Source organism: Solanum pennellii, chromosome 11 (genome assembly GCF_001406875.1).
Source record: "Solanum pennellii chromosome 11, SPENNV200".
Taxonomy (NCBI): Eukaryota; Viridiplantae; Streptophyta; class Magnoliopsida; order Solanales; family Solanaceae; genus Solanum; species Solanum pennellii.
The window spans coordinates 38,609,466-38,624,805 of record NC_028647.1 but is presented as its reverse complement, the minus strand read 5'-3'; the positions used below and the strand labels follow the sequence as shown (position 1 = coordinate 38,624,805).

The 15,340-nt window shown below is 37.6% G+C and overlaps 1 protein-coding gene across 1 annotated transcript; it reads left to right on the top strand.

Moving 5' to 3' along the window:
* The first annotated feature begins 14,687 nt into the window (after window positions 1-14,687).
* Window positions 14,688-15,131, top strand: LOC114074737. Its single transcript, XM_027912724.1, has one exon. The coding sequence runs from the start codon at window positions 14,688-14,690 to the stop codon at window positions 15,129-15,131; it is 444 nt and encodes a 147-aa protein (XP_027768525.1).
* The last annotated feature ends 209 nt before the right edge of the window (window positions 15,132-15,340 follow it).

Genomic DNA, 15,340 nt, shown 5'->3' with positions numbered 1-15,340 from the left:
CAATTGTATTCAACCTCATGCTATTATACAAAGTTTTCACATCTAAGTTTACTCCCTAGACGTAAGCGGCGTCGGCGTCCTCTTTCAGGAGTAAGACTAGCCCCATAGTCTCATATCATTACATTCAAAGGTTGAAATTTGCAGAAAAAATTAAAACATTTCATTGCATATACTTGGAGGTTTACATAGACCTCTACATACAAAAAATCTATATGTATCGAGTATATATAGACCCTTCGTATAGGAAGCTTACATAGCCTTATACTTTTATTGCACATACATATATATAAAATAGCAAATAGTCTCAAAGATTGTCTCATCTCATACCATCTAAACGATCATAACAATTTGGGCATATCCCTACATCATAGGTAAAGAAGCCACATATACGCTTATAACAGTTATACACAATGAAAGTGGAATGAACATAAATGTCTTAGAAAAACAAAGGAACATCATAGGCAAGATATTGGCTTTGCCCTCGGAAAGTGATGACCTACCCACTTGGATGATAGAGAATATCCAAGCCTTCTTCAAGCCGTCTCAAATGAGCTTTCAATGATCGGAACCTAAAATGTTTGGGAAAAGGAAAGAAAATGGGGTTAGTACTCCACATGTACTATGTATGAGACCATATGCACATATAATAGCAAAACATGCTAAAAAGGGATATTTAGACAAAACATGCCATTTTAAAGCTTTTAAAAGTCTCATGCATATTCAAGCAAGGCATACCAATTAACCAAATATGCTTACTAAACAAACAAGTAATATGTATCCCAACATACTTGAACCCATGATTTACTACAATCCTATCATCAAGGAATAACATCACAAGTATGAATAAGAGTTAATCATATCATATTAAGCAGGACAACTACTCATGAATTCTCATCGGGCAACTAGTGCAATGACCAACAAAAACCCTATAACCTTACTGAATCAAGTAACCTCAACAATAAAACATAATCAGTGTCCAACTTTACATAACATAACATTTAAGGACACCTAACATCATACTTTAATAGTACAACCCAATTACATGATCAACTGAATAATCATCACCACATAATATCATTTATATTGTAGATTTAACATGTTATCACAATATACATCATTATCACATACATACATAACATGAACTTCCGAAAGCTTCAATCAAGGTCAACTAGTGAAAGGAATAAGTAGAGTTCAATGCCATTACCTAGGCTAAGTTAAACCTCTCTAATCACCTTAGTTAATTTATATCTCATTAATTTATTTTAATTTAGGTAACACATGCCTTAACTTACATACACCACAAGACCTATGTGTGGAATCCAATGTTCTAAAACCTTACACCAATTGAAGGTGGTCTACCGGCCAAAGTAAAACCAAACATAAACATAGCTTTCTAGGTGAATCCACAAGCTAGTTTTCCTATGGGGCCAACATAGATCAAGAACTAAGACATAGTATATTCCCTCTTGATACCACTTGGTAATTGGGGTCTCCTCCCATGGGAACACATTGGATGAGTATTTCTCTTTGGGAAGTCAACATCTCATATAGAACTATAGGGCGAATCTTCCTCTTTGCGAAGTCATCACCTCCCATTGTCAAGTTCACTCGGTGATAAGCTAAGTCCCTTTATTGAAATTTCTTTAAGCCTTTAATAATAAATTATAGCTTAGTTTAGGTAATAGGGCCTAACCTTTGTATAATAGTTATCATCACTAGCTCAAAAGGAATTGCATGAGTATAGTCCTTTCATTACAATTCATATAAGTGAGGTTAACAAATTAGCATTTCTAGCATATAAAGGCATGTAGATTGCCATCACCATCCTTATATCCCATACACCTTAATCAACCTCACAACATAGTCAAGACATTTAAATTCAACATAACACCACACTATCATCCTAATATAAAGCATACTCCTATATAACGTCATGACTTAACCACAATTAATCACAATTGGAAGTAAAGATAGAGATTCATAGGCTTACCAAGTGTCCTTCATTATTCATCATATAGGCCTTACGACAAAACCTCAATTCAATCCAATTTAGATATTCAGTATCATAATTCAATAATCAACATGATAAGAATATTAGAAGAGTTACTATACCATTATTCAATGCCAATCAATGCTGAAAAAAAGACTTCTTAGGCCAATTTCCATAACCTAGATCACTTGTCAAGATTAGCATGAAAGACAACAATTCATTCTAATTTGTTAATTATTGGTTCAACACATTATCAAAGAGTGATTTAAACCATAATCAAGACAATTAAATCAATCACAATCCAATTTACATCAAGATCAACCTAGGGTTAAGGGTTAAGGATCATGTTCTTCAATTTAGGTCAAATAATCACAAATTACTATTATCAAGTTAAATTATATGTTAATCTCTCAATTATATCCTAAAGAAACCATAAACTACTCAGTTCATAACATCAAATTTGTAATTGAGTGAAACCCACTTGAACATTCAACTTTTGAAATCCATTTTGAAGGACCCCTTTGAGGAAAGAGTATCAATGGTGAATTAGATCCCATGCCTCAACATTTGATGCAGATTTGATGGTGAAATCGTCCCTTTCCATTCCCAAAAACCTCCCCCTAGATTCTCTTCAATGGTTGCTTCCAAATAGAGAGAGAAAGAAGAGAGAAGGAAGATAGTTTATTTTGGTGAGTTGTGTTTTACATTAAAGAGGGTTCGGGTCTTTATAGGGAAAGTTATTAACTTAGTTAGAATAACATAAACCCCTAATTAACCTCCTAACCCCTTAACTAATAAAATAAACCAACACTAGAATATGTAGGGAAACTTTGATCCTCACAGATGGAACCCCATCGATGGGTCGTCTATGAGTCGACGGTTGGTCCTTCTTCCGTCCTGCACAATCGTCGTCTTAGTCAGAGACTGGTGTAGTCGAAGACTTCCTCCATTTTTCTAAGTGTTGGTCAACGGTTGGCAATGACGCCTCGTCGATCCATACATGGATCGTTGCCTACATCTCGTCGATGCACTCTGCCTAGGCAATGTTGACATCAACTTGTAAGGGTCCTCTTCCACCAAATTTCATGGATTTCCAACTCCTAAAAGCTATTCAAATAGGCCAAGACACGCTAGTACCCCTTAGAAATAGTTTCCAAGCTTCAAAAAAGTTTTTGGATGTTTTGGTTCTTAAACTTCCTAAATGACCTATATTCATTGAAATAGGTATTAAAACATTGCATAGAACCCATGACACCTATATTAGGCTTTAAGACTCGTCTTGGATTTTTAAAGTGTTACAACCCTAGACTAGGCATATAATATTCAACAAGTCACAAAATATTCATTTACAACTAGACATAAGGCCACATACTTCATATCATCATATAAGGACTCTTCCTTTTACTAAAACCTTATTCATAAATAACTTAGTTCATAAAATAGGTAAACTACCCTCATAACCACTTCACAAGCTTACTTGTGTAATGTACACATGGAGTCCCGTACCGCCATATATACTCATTAAACCCATTTAGAATCCATAAGTGAAATTCACATGCATAATCATAATTCATATGTTAACATAAAAAGGTCACTTGACATGCATTCATACAAGTCAAACATAACCTAAGTCTTTACTTCATAAGGGTCTCAAATCCTTTTATTGAAGTCATCTAGTGTAATATATTTGTAGGTTCTATATTCCTCCTATACCAAGTAAACTGTTCAACGAATTTATATTAGAGTTCATATTCTTACTTAGTTAATTTATTAACCTTCAGGAGACATAGACATAACCGACATAGACCATGTGAGGTACATGGAACCAGGTATTCTAATGCCACACCGAAAAGAGAGGGTTAATACTTGCCGAAGGTGCAACGATTCGTACATAGCTATTCTAGGTGGAAACCAGAAGTTATAACCTATAGGGCCACGTAGTTATGGTTAACGGAGATTGCTTCTAGAATCCTTCAATTTATAACGTGGAGGTTTCCATCTCATGAGACAACATCTATGTTGGGAGCCCGGACTTGCCAAACGTGAAGGTTCTATTTGTGGGAAGCTGTAATTACTAACGTGAAGCTCCCACTATCATTTGTCATGTTCACTCGGTGCTAGGATCTAACTCCCTTTTTAAAAACATTTAAACCTTTAATTTATTAATTTATGAAGAAGGATTTAAGATCTTGTTCCTTCACACATCATATACCTCAAAAGATTCTAAGATTAGAATGTCCTTTTAACATAGACCCTACTTCATGAGAGAATTTCCTTTGACATAAACATACAATCATACATCATCTGTGTGTGCATATAATGTGAGATTTACCTTCACATAAAACCTCTAATCACACATGTTCATAATTTAATTAATTATATACTTTACATGCATACAAATAGGTAATGATTCATAGGAAAACTATCACTTCCCTTTGTCATCATGAATCTATCCTACTCATAAATACGCATGAAGTGTGTGTCTGTGTGTACATTGGTCGACATGATCACATAATGGCTATCATATAGTATTGAGGAAGCCACCCTCTAAAGATCACAACACATGTACAACATTCTTCAAGTCTCAAGTCATACACATATATAGAGTATTAAGGACTATATACTACCACACACTCACATTACATCATAGGAGGCAAGTCATATTCAAGCATAGAATAGAAGACTCCTAACATACATTGATTACACACACATATAGGGTTAATATAGGTAGGGGTCATGCTACAAGAGTAATCATCATCATTAGCCATAGAGATCACTTGTAAACCTAAAATGATCATCACATATACAGAACATCATCCATACACCTAGATCATTCAACTAGTGTGGAAGACTACTCATATAAATTCACATAACATCTATCCACATAGAACATGATAGTAGAATCAATCCCAAATTCTGCAACTTCCTAAAAATTGAAATCATCATATATATTCTTCTTGTAGCTAATGCCTACAAAGCCATGATCATAACATACAAATATGTACAAGAATGTAAACACCGCCACTATCAGTGAACCATACCAATCAACACAATTCAATATGCATTCTAAGCTTATTAGAGGAAATAGGTCGACTTACCAAATATCCAACATAATGATCATCTTGATCAATTTCCGAAAATTCATAATCAATTGATATAGATAAGACTAGGATTAATCAATATACTACAATCTAATAACCATTGAATCACAATCTAGTTAAGATCGAAAGACCCATAACAGAACATAATTTGAAAGGGTAATGATACCATGGGTTCTTCATAAAATTGGATATAAGTTCATAATAAAATAGGTACCTAAATATATATTCATCATTATAATGTTTTTGAAATCAATTTGACAATCAACCCATGGCTAGATTGAAAGATAGGATTTTTGACTTTGAATTCATGTTTAGAAAACCTTTGAAAGGACTCCATAGATGAATGGTTATCTAGGGAAGAAGGATCATCATACCTTATACATTAAAAAGCCAATGAAAATTTTAGAAGAGATCTCCAATAATTCAACTCCATAGCTTGTTTTTGAGCTTTATCTTTAATGGAGGTTTCGGTGTTTTGGAAGAGAAAAGAAATTTGGGAATTTTTTTCTTAACGGGTGTTGGGGTTTTGTCTTGGGAATGGTCATAAAAATATCCTAAAAATAGTTAATAAAACGTTTCCAAAATTACTAAAACACCCCGAGACGAATTGCGACTTTTAGACATTTCAAAATTGACTTAAAAGAGACGCAATCGGATCTGGGATTGAGATGCGTCACGGGGAAGCCTCAAAATTCTTCCCCAAATAATTTTTTAGACACTCAGGTGCATTCTAGGCGTGAGTCGTACAGGGAATGTCCAAATCTTGGCCTGCTCGCGCTCTTGGGCAGCCTGTTGTCCAAGGTTTGGTCCTACTTGGGGGTCCTTCGGGTGGTCCCCGGGGAGTCGTACCTAGAGGTTTTAACCCTTAACATGTGTATTAAGGTACTAGGGTCAACTAATATGCTTCTAAACTAAAGAAAAACAAAAAAAAGGTAACCATACAAGGACTTTTTAGCAATTTTAAAGACCAACTTTAGAACGTCTTCGACGTTTTTATACGTTGGACCTTCAAATGACTTCAAATCAACTATGAAAGATATAAAAACAATTTATTAACATGTTATTAACCTTTTTAGGCTCACGTTAGGACCTATATATCTTAGTTCATTTTGAGGGTGTAACAATGGTCAACTAAGGATGAAGGATCAACATACTTTTTTTATTGAAGACCCATGAGAAATTTGAGAAGTAACCATGGATATACATCCCATAGCTTGACCTTGAGTTTTCCCCCCAATGGAGGTTTGAGAGAATTTGGCGAAGAAGAGAGTTTTGGGATTTTTTATTTTCTTATTGGGTGTTGGGGTTTTGACTTGGGAAAGGGGCTAAATAGGTCTAAAACCTGTTTATAAATGTCTCCCAATATTACCAAAACACACCTACACATATTTGTACTTTTAGATATGTCAAACTCAACTTCTATTTTCAAAATCATCGTCAAGGAACAAGTCTGCAATGTGGAGTTGTTCTTGCGTGATGTATTTTGAAAATAACTTCCGGGACAGTTAAGTCTGCATTATACCTGTGACGCAGACCAACTTTTTTGTCATACACTTTGTATTTGATCAAACTTGTGATTTTGATAAGTATCAACCCACAAAACTATCAAAGGGTCATTAACCAATCGATGGCTCGTCTTTTGCCCACTGTCAATTGACAACTTTTAAGTAGAAAGGTTAGGGTCCTCTTCAAACACCCTTAGAGTGGTCCTAAAAGAGTCATACCCAGACGTTGTGACCCTAAGCATACTCTAAAATATATTCTATACCTTTTCACAAAATTTAACTCAATTCTTACTCTTAGAAGCCCTTGAAACACATGAAGGCACACTAGCTCATCTTTCACAAATCTCCGGATGTCATAGTCGTTTCTTGATATTTTTGCTTTAACACTTCCCCATTGATTTAATTGCCTTTATATTAAATTCGAAACACAATATTAAGGCTTAGTTCATCTAGTGATTCTCTAGAATAATTAATAGACTTGTTACTTTAGGAAAGACTTCTGTAAATTCCTTTAGTATAAGGACCTACTCTAGTGGGGTAATCTCAAAATCAAGATCCTTGACTCTCACAATATGATAGAGACATCCCTTAGAGATAAAATTACAATTTTTAATACATTATATGATTCGACTTTTTGAAGCAATGTTTCCCCCATTAAACTCTAAAACGGATTCATTTGGAAATTGAAACTTTATTACCGGAGTTTTACAATCAATGGAAGTAAAACAAGAATGTATCCAATCCATCCACAAAATAAAATCAAATTACAACATATCTAGTTTTACCAAGTCCACCAATGTGACTCTATTGGGTTATGACACAGGAAACCCCCTACAAACTCTTTTAACAAGAACGAAATCACCCACCTAGGTAGAAACCAAAAAAGGTTCATGGAAAAGATTGGGAAGTACATCGAACTTCATGGCCACTAAAGGGTTACAAAAGATAAGGTGGCACCGGGATTTAGAAATGCATCGACATCAATGGAAAATACTTGTACCATACCATTGACAACATTGGGAGAATTCTCTTGATCACCCCTAAAGGGAAGATTATAGAAGCGGTTCTTCTTAGGAGCATCGGGATTCAGTAGATTAGAGGAAGCTTTGGTGCTTTCCCTTCTTTTGGCTGCACTGATCGGACAATCCTTCAATTGGTGGGAACTTTTCCCACATCCATAGCAAACTCCGATACCGGCAAGACACTTCCCTTTATGCTTTTTACCACACTTTGTACAAATAGTTCTTTCAAGAAAAGGACCACTATTATGTCCTCCTTGAGTATTAAGGGTAGTTAACCTCCCTTTATTTCGCTTCTGAGTAGTGTAGGGACTTGGATTAGAAGATCTCTTTCTGAACCTTGGTTTGTCTTATATCTCCAACCTAGCCTTCAAGAAATTCTCTTCAACTCCCAACCAAGTTGCTTGAGCTTTTATTCCTCAATTTGTTAGGCATAAACCATAAGAGGAGAAATTTCCAAGCTTGGAATTAACATAGCCGACCTACATTCATTCACGGCAAGATCGGATATCCCCATAACAAATTCATTCAGCTTTGCCCTAGAGTCCACTACTATAGTAGGAGCATATTTTGATAGTTGAGTGAGCTTAAGGCTATTCTCCTAAACACTCATATTCTCTTGACGAAGGTTGATAAGTTGTTGTATTTTTCTCTCTTTTAGTTCCAAGGGAAAGAGCATATCAAGGAAAGTATAATTGAATGCCTAAAAGTAATACGATATTCTTTAACCAACCTCTCATCTTTCCACTGTTCATACAACACTTGAGCCACCTTTTAAAGTTGATAGATGCCTAGTTCCGCCTTTTATTGAGAAGTCATACCCATGGTATCTACCACCTTGAATACTTCATCTATGAACCCTTGCGGCTCTTTCTCCACCTTACAGCCAAAGAATGTAGGGGGATTCATTCTTGTGAAATCCCTTATCCTTGAAGTGGTTGTATTAGCATTCGATTCAGTTGCACCATAGAATTTCTAGCAGTTTGGGTAGCTAACACCTGAGTCAAACTATGGATGGAAGCCCGTATATCATTATTTGACATATCACATTCTCCAATAGGAGCTTGCTATTGATATGGCCTATGAGCACAAGAAAGGATTAGAAGGAAAGAGTTATAGAGTGTTACGACTCCAAGAATGATCATAAAAGAATGAAGAAAAAAGGTTCAAAATCATTTCATAGACTCTTATTCATAAAAGTAGTCCGCTTCAAATTTATGAATAAACTCTACTAGACGTGGTGTGTGTGACATCAACCCTACTATCATCCCAAAACTTTATGCGCTAGTGCCAAGTTTGTAACGAGAGGGGAGTACCCCGTAGACGTTACCGGCATACTCGACCACGGAGAGGAGGGAAATAGAATGGAAATATTATGTTAGTGAGGGGATATGAAATTGGGTTCCCCAAGCTGAAATGTAAATCAAAAATTAGGTGAAAGAAAATTAACTAAGTGTTGTCCAAGGGATTTGAAGTCGGGTTCCCTTGCCCAATTTTATATTACCATATAAGTCATATGTAAGTAAATACTTAATGAATACTACCTCTAAAGATCAAAAAAATATCTTGGCATATCTACAAGATGCATAAGTCTTGTACCACAAATTCTTGGGTAAAAATGAATCACTTAGAGAAACTACGAATGAAGCATCTTGGCTTGTATGTGTTGACTCATAAGTATAGCATAGGTTTAAAAGTAAGTGAACATAAAATGTATGTGATGAAATGATGTAAAACCTAGAAGGGGTTAAGTAAGAGTGTGAAATACACTAAATGGCCAAGCGCATTGGCCTATGATGAAATGAACATTCATGTAAAGGGGTGAGTAATTATGAAGAGAAAATGTTCTAAAGTTAATGAATATGGTGACAACATGATAAGAGTCTTATGTTAAATATTAGAGCAATCCCAAATGAGCCTAAGTAAATGATACCAAAACGTACTCACCTACGAGAGTGTAACATTAATGAAGAGACCAGTCTCTATTAACACTCTTATGAAAGAATTGAAGTTAATGCATACTTAATACTAATGATGAGATGAGAAATCATCTAATCAGATATAATGTCCTCATGCTAGAATCCTGCTTCCATGATGTATGAGTTGAATGTAATGGAACTTTATACTGAGCACCGATAGGCTAGCTATGAGAAGTGATGCCTTTTTTCGGGAAGGGCGGAATTCACATAACTCTCATGAGATGAGACTGTCTAGCTTGCAGGATATAGGTTCCATATATCTCTATGTCTTTGAACCTATACTGCTAATATAAGGATGAACCGAGGTTCAAATCTCGTGTACTCTAGCATGTTTTGGGTCACTTTGGGCGGTGATTCCACCACTTTTCGGTGTGTGGAAGACACTGGATTTCATAATGCTCAAATGATTTTTGTCTGTTAAAGTTAAAGTTCCCAATTCATAAATGAGGCCAGCCTCAAGTGATGCACATAATGAAATGAACGATACCAAAGGTGTAAGGATAGGATAATCAACAGGTGAGCTAGAATTAAGTAATGACGCTAGGTTATTGTTGGTAATTGCTCAACAAACCCGATGAGAGTCTTAAACTAAATCTTAGATATGACTTGTGATTGCACTAGTATATGAAAGAATGAAGAATGAAGTACGTACGAATGCATTAAGCAGACTCTGTGTTTGCTAAAGAAGGCTCCCTAGTTGATGTCCCATATGTTGAGCCCTCATTTTTGGAAGTCCTAACATCAAGTCCATGATCCCAAGGTCTCATGGCATATGAAAGAATGATATGAACTACGTGATATGATATGTGAAGTATGTTATGTGCTGTTTGCAAAATGATAAGTTTGATGATGCATGTTACACTCATGGCATGACTTTCCAAATCAAAATTTGGCAGGTTTATTGACTTTCCTAATCCAAATTCGGCAAGTCTACTGACTTGACCTTCCATAAATCATGCTTTTAGGAAAGAGATATTCTTTCTCATGCATGTCCTTGGTGTGTGCTTGCATATACCCATACTTAATATAAGTGTGTACTAATTCCATACAATTACCTATTTTTGGGTGCAGGCACAGGTGGACGTTAGATCGTACGGTACAATGTTACAGCTATCCGGACAGGGAGCTTTCACCCAGACATGGTAGGACCTCATCTTTTTGAGGCTGTCTACTATTATTATCTATCTTAGATGTAGGCCTTAGATAATGGAGCATGTTCCACTAGTGTTTCATTTCCCAATTCATTTAAGATTTTATATTGGTGTCGTTTTAGCAAGTACACATTTAATGCAGCTATGAATTATTTCTTTCATTTTATGATCTTAATGTTAGATGGTTGATTGTGAACATTTATGAGTTTAAGTAGAATGTCTTATACGAATGATAAATAACAAAAATTTAAAATTTTCCGTAAAAATTAACCTAGATTAAGTAAAGAGGATGTATGTTGGCTTGTCTGCGACCTCTGAGAGGTCAACGACGCTGATCTCGTCTGCGTCTAGATTCCGATAATGACAAAAATTTTATCAGAGCACTAGGTTAAATTCCGAGGATAATAAATTCACATCAACCACATTGAATAGTTTCTAAGTCATGGTAGTTAAGTGAACTACTATCCTGCATGATGAGTAGGAAAATTTTCCTTCTTCTAATCTTATCATGCCTTTGCTAATGTCTAATTTCTTTGTGCTATGAGCGTGTCTAACATCAACTCTTGTTATTTTCAGAGAATGAATACCAGGATAAACATTGTTCCGAGTTGAGGAGGAGGAGTTGCTGGAACAATAAGGTTCCACCCTAGGCTCTAGTTGAAGGAGTGGCTATCCCAGTTAACCCAGTTGGGTTGACTGGTGCGGAGGTGCATGCATCTCAAGCCCAAAAGGCATAGTACATCACTATGTATGCCCAAGCCATGACTGCCCAGGTCAACTGGCAGAATGTTGAGAGGGAGTACTCACCAGTGCGTAGTATGACTTACAGGCTGCGACACATCACGAAGATGAATCCTCCTATCTTTACAGGGTCAAAATTTTTAGAGGATCCCTAGGAGTTTCTGGACGAGGTCCACAAGATTTTTGGTGGCCATAGGGGCCAGAGTTATTCAGAAGGCTGAGCTGGCTTCCTATCATCTCAAGCATGCTGAAAAGACTTGGTGCAAGATATGGTAAGATAGTCGGGCGTTGAGCAGAGTTCCGCTCACTTGGGAGCTTTTTAAGATAGCTTTTCTGGAGAGATTCTTCCCTAGGGAGATATGAAAAGCTAAGGTTAAGGAATTTATCATCTTGAATCAAGTATCTATGACAGTTAGAGAGTATTCCCCGAAGTTCGTTAACCTGTCTAGGTGTGCCACTTCGTTTGTGTCTCACAGCAGGGATGAGATGAGCAGGTTTCTCACAAGGATCACCAGAGATATAGAGGAGTGTCGATTTTTGATGCTCCACGATAATATATACCTCTCCAGGCTGATGGTGAATGTCCAGGAGGTAGAGGACAGCCGGAAGAGGAGGGGCATTCAATGTTCGTGAACAACCCTAGTTCAAAAATGGGCAACAGTGTTATGGCAAGTCTAACATCCAGAGGAGTGCAGCACTCAGAGGAGGCAAAGCTAAGCCCAAGAAGGGTAATGAAGGTGATGTTCAGCGTCCCAGAAAGGACTGTGCTAAGTGTGGCCGTGCTCACTGCGGAGACACAGACAGGGCACTAATGCCTATATCAGATGCGGTAAGAGTGGACACATGGTTAGGGACTTGCCACAGAATACGGGCCATGCTAGAGGTAATGCTCAGCCTTTTCCTAATCCACAGGGTACAACAACAGCCGAGCCTCCTAAGAAGAATAGGTTCTACGCCCTAAAGGGAAGGGAGGAGCAGGAAAAGTCCGCTAATGTGGTCAAAAGTATGCTACAAGTATTCTCAACTTATGTTTATTCTTTACTTGATCCACGGTCTACGCTTTCCTTTGTCACTCCTTTTCTTGCTCTCACATTTGAAATATTTCCTGAAGTTCTGTATGATCCTATAGTGGTTAGTACATTTTAGGAGAAAATGTAAGGATTGATAGGGTATACAAGGATTGCCCAATAGTTGTATGCTGTAAGACTATGTGTGCAGACTTGGTTGAATTACCTATGCATTATTTTGATGTTATTCTTGGACTGGACTGGCTTCATAGTTGTTATGCTTGTATGGATTGTCGTAGTAGGGTTGGGATGCTTTGTTTCCCTAATAAAAAAGACCTTGTTTGAGAAGGGTACAATTTGAGTCGTCCTAATCCCTTGATTTTGAACTTTAAGGCCAAAAAATGATGTCCAAGGGGTTATTGTGTCATCTTGTGAGTGTTAATGATTTAGATCGTGACATTCTTTCCATAGACTTAGTGCCTGTAGTGAGTGAGTTTCAAGATGTATTTCCTGATGATTTTCCTAGAGTGCTTCCGCATAGACAGATTGACTTTCGTATCGACTTAGAACCCAATATTATACCAATTTTAATTCCTCCTCACAGAATGTCTCCAGCTGAACTCAAAGAATTGAAGTTGCAGTTAAATATCTCACTTATAAGGGTTTCATGTAGACGATCATATCCCCTTGGGGCGCTCTAGTGTTGTTTGTGAAAAAGAAAGATGGAACCCTTAGAATGTGTATCGATTATCGGCAGCTCGACAAGGTCACTATCAATAATAAGTATCCACTCAACAGAATAGATTATTTGTTTGACTAACTCCAAGGGTCGAGTTTCTTCTCGAAGATTGATCTTCGTTAAGGCTACCATCAGCTTCGAGTTAGGGATGAGGATATCTGAAAGTCAGCCTTTCGTACAGGTTTGTTTGGGTTGTGTTCTTATGCACGGTGGTAAGGTGAGCATATGCGTCCTGACAGCTCAAGGTGCATGAGAAGAACTGTCCAACTCATGAATTAGAGTTTGCAGCGATGGTGTTTGCACTGAAGCTATGGAGGCACTACCTGTATGGAGTACATTTGGATGTGTTCACAGACCACAAGATTCTCCCGTACGTGTTCACACAAATGGAGTTAAATCTACGCCAGCGGAGATTGTTGGAGCTGTTGAAAGACTATGACATGAATGTCCACTACCATCCAATTGGTTGACTGTACTAGTGGGTGTTTTTCGGTCCATCCTTAGTCTGAATCATCCTTTCTTGTTGAAGTCAAGAAGGGTCAGCATCTTTATCCTGTGTTGATGGAGCTGAAGGAATCCGTATTAACAAAGATAAATGAGTCTTTTGCCTTGGGATGTGATGGAATACTTAGGTACCAGGACAGGCTGTGTGTACCTGATGTGGATGATTTGCGGACCATGATTGTTACAGAAGCCTATGATTCCAGATATTCCACACATCCAGGTTCCACCAAGATGTATTATGATCTTAAGCAGATCTATTGGTGGTCTGACATGAATAAGGACATTGCTGAGTATGTTGATAAGTGTCCTAATTGTCACCAGGTTAAGGTAGAGCATCTTAAGCTAGGCGGTTTGACTCACATTATTAAGGTTCCGACATGGAAGTGGGAGGCCATTAATATGGACTTCGTGGTTGGTCTTTGGAAAGACTAGGAGGCAACATGACTCCATATGGGTTATTGTGGACAAAATGACTAAGCCTGCCCACTTTATCACTATGAAGTCTACTTACAGAGCCAAGGACTATGCGAGACTCTACATTGATGAGATTTTCATCTGGCATGAGATTCCTTTGTCTATCATTTATGATAGAGGATCTCAGTTCTGTTAGCATTTCTATAGATCTTTCAAGAAGAATTTAGGCACGCAGATGAAGCTTAGTACTGCCTTTCATCCTCAGACTAATGGGCAGGCTGAGCGCACCATTCAGACATTCGAGTACGCGTTGAGGGCGTGCGTGATTGACTTTTGAGGTAGTTGGGATGACCATTTGCCTTTGATAGAGTTCTCGTATAATAACAGCTATCACTTCATCATTGGGATGGCACCGTTTGAGGAACTGTATGGTAGGAGGTGTAGGTCCCAGTTGGGTGGTTTGAGGTTGGAGAGTCATCCATTTTGGGTCCAGAGATTATTCACGAAGCCTTGGAGAAGTTCAGAGTGATTAGAGACATGTTGGCTACAACTTACAGTAGGCAAAAGTCATATGCAGATAACAGGAAGCGGCCCTTAGAGTTTGATGTTGCTGACCAGGTTTATTTGAAGATATCACCTCTCAAAGGGGTGATGAGGTTTGGCACGAAGGAGAAGTTAAGTCCAAGGTATGTTGGGCGATATGAGGTCCTCCAACGTGCGGGTAAGGTGGCCTATGAGTTCTCATCACTTGAGAAGCTAGCTTCCGTTCATCCAATATTTCATGTGTCAATGTTGAAGAATTGTCTGGGTGATCCAACATCGATTCTACTAATTGAATGTTTGGGGGTTGATGAAGACTTCTCCTATGAGGAGATAGCTATTGATATTCTAGACAGACAGGTCAAGCCGCTGAGAATCAAAGAGGTTGCCACAGTTAAGGTATTGAGGAGGAACCATCCTGTTGAAGGTGCTACGTGGTAGGACGAGGCCGATATGAGATCCCGCTATCTCCATATGTGCAGCTCTTGAGGTTAGACTCCCTACTCTAAAGTCTAAGTTTCCTTATCTCTCCATTTTTTGTTGCTATTGCTTGATTGTGTGTAGTAACTATGTTATGATCTATTTGGCGTTATGCAAAAATAATTAGTTGTGTCATTCTGGGATGAATGTTCTTAATGGGGGGGGGGGGG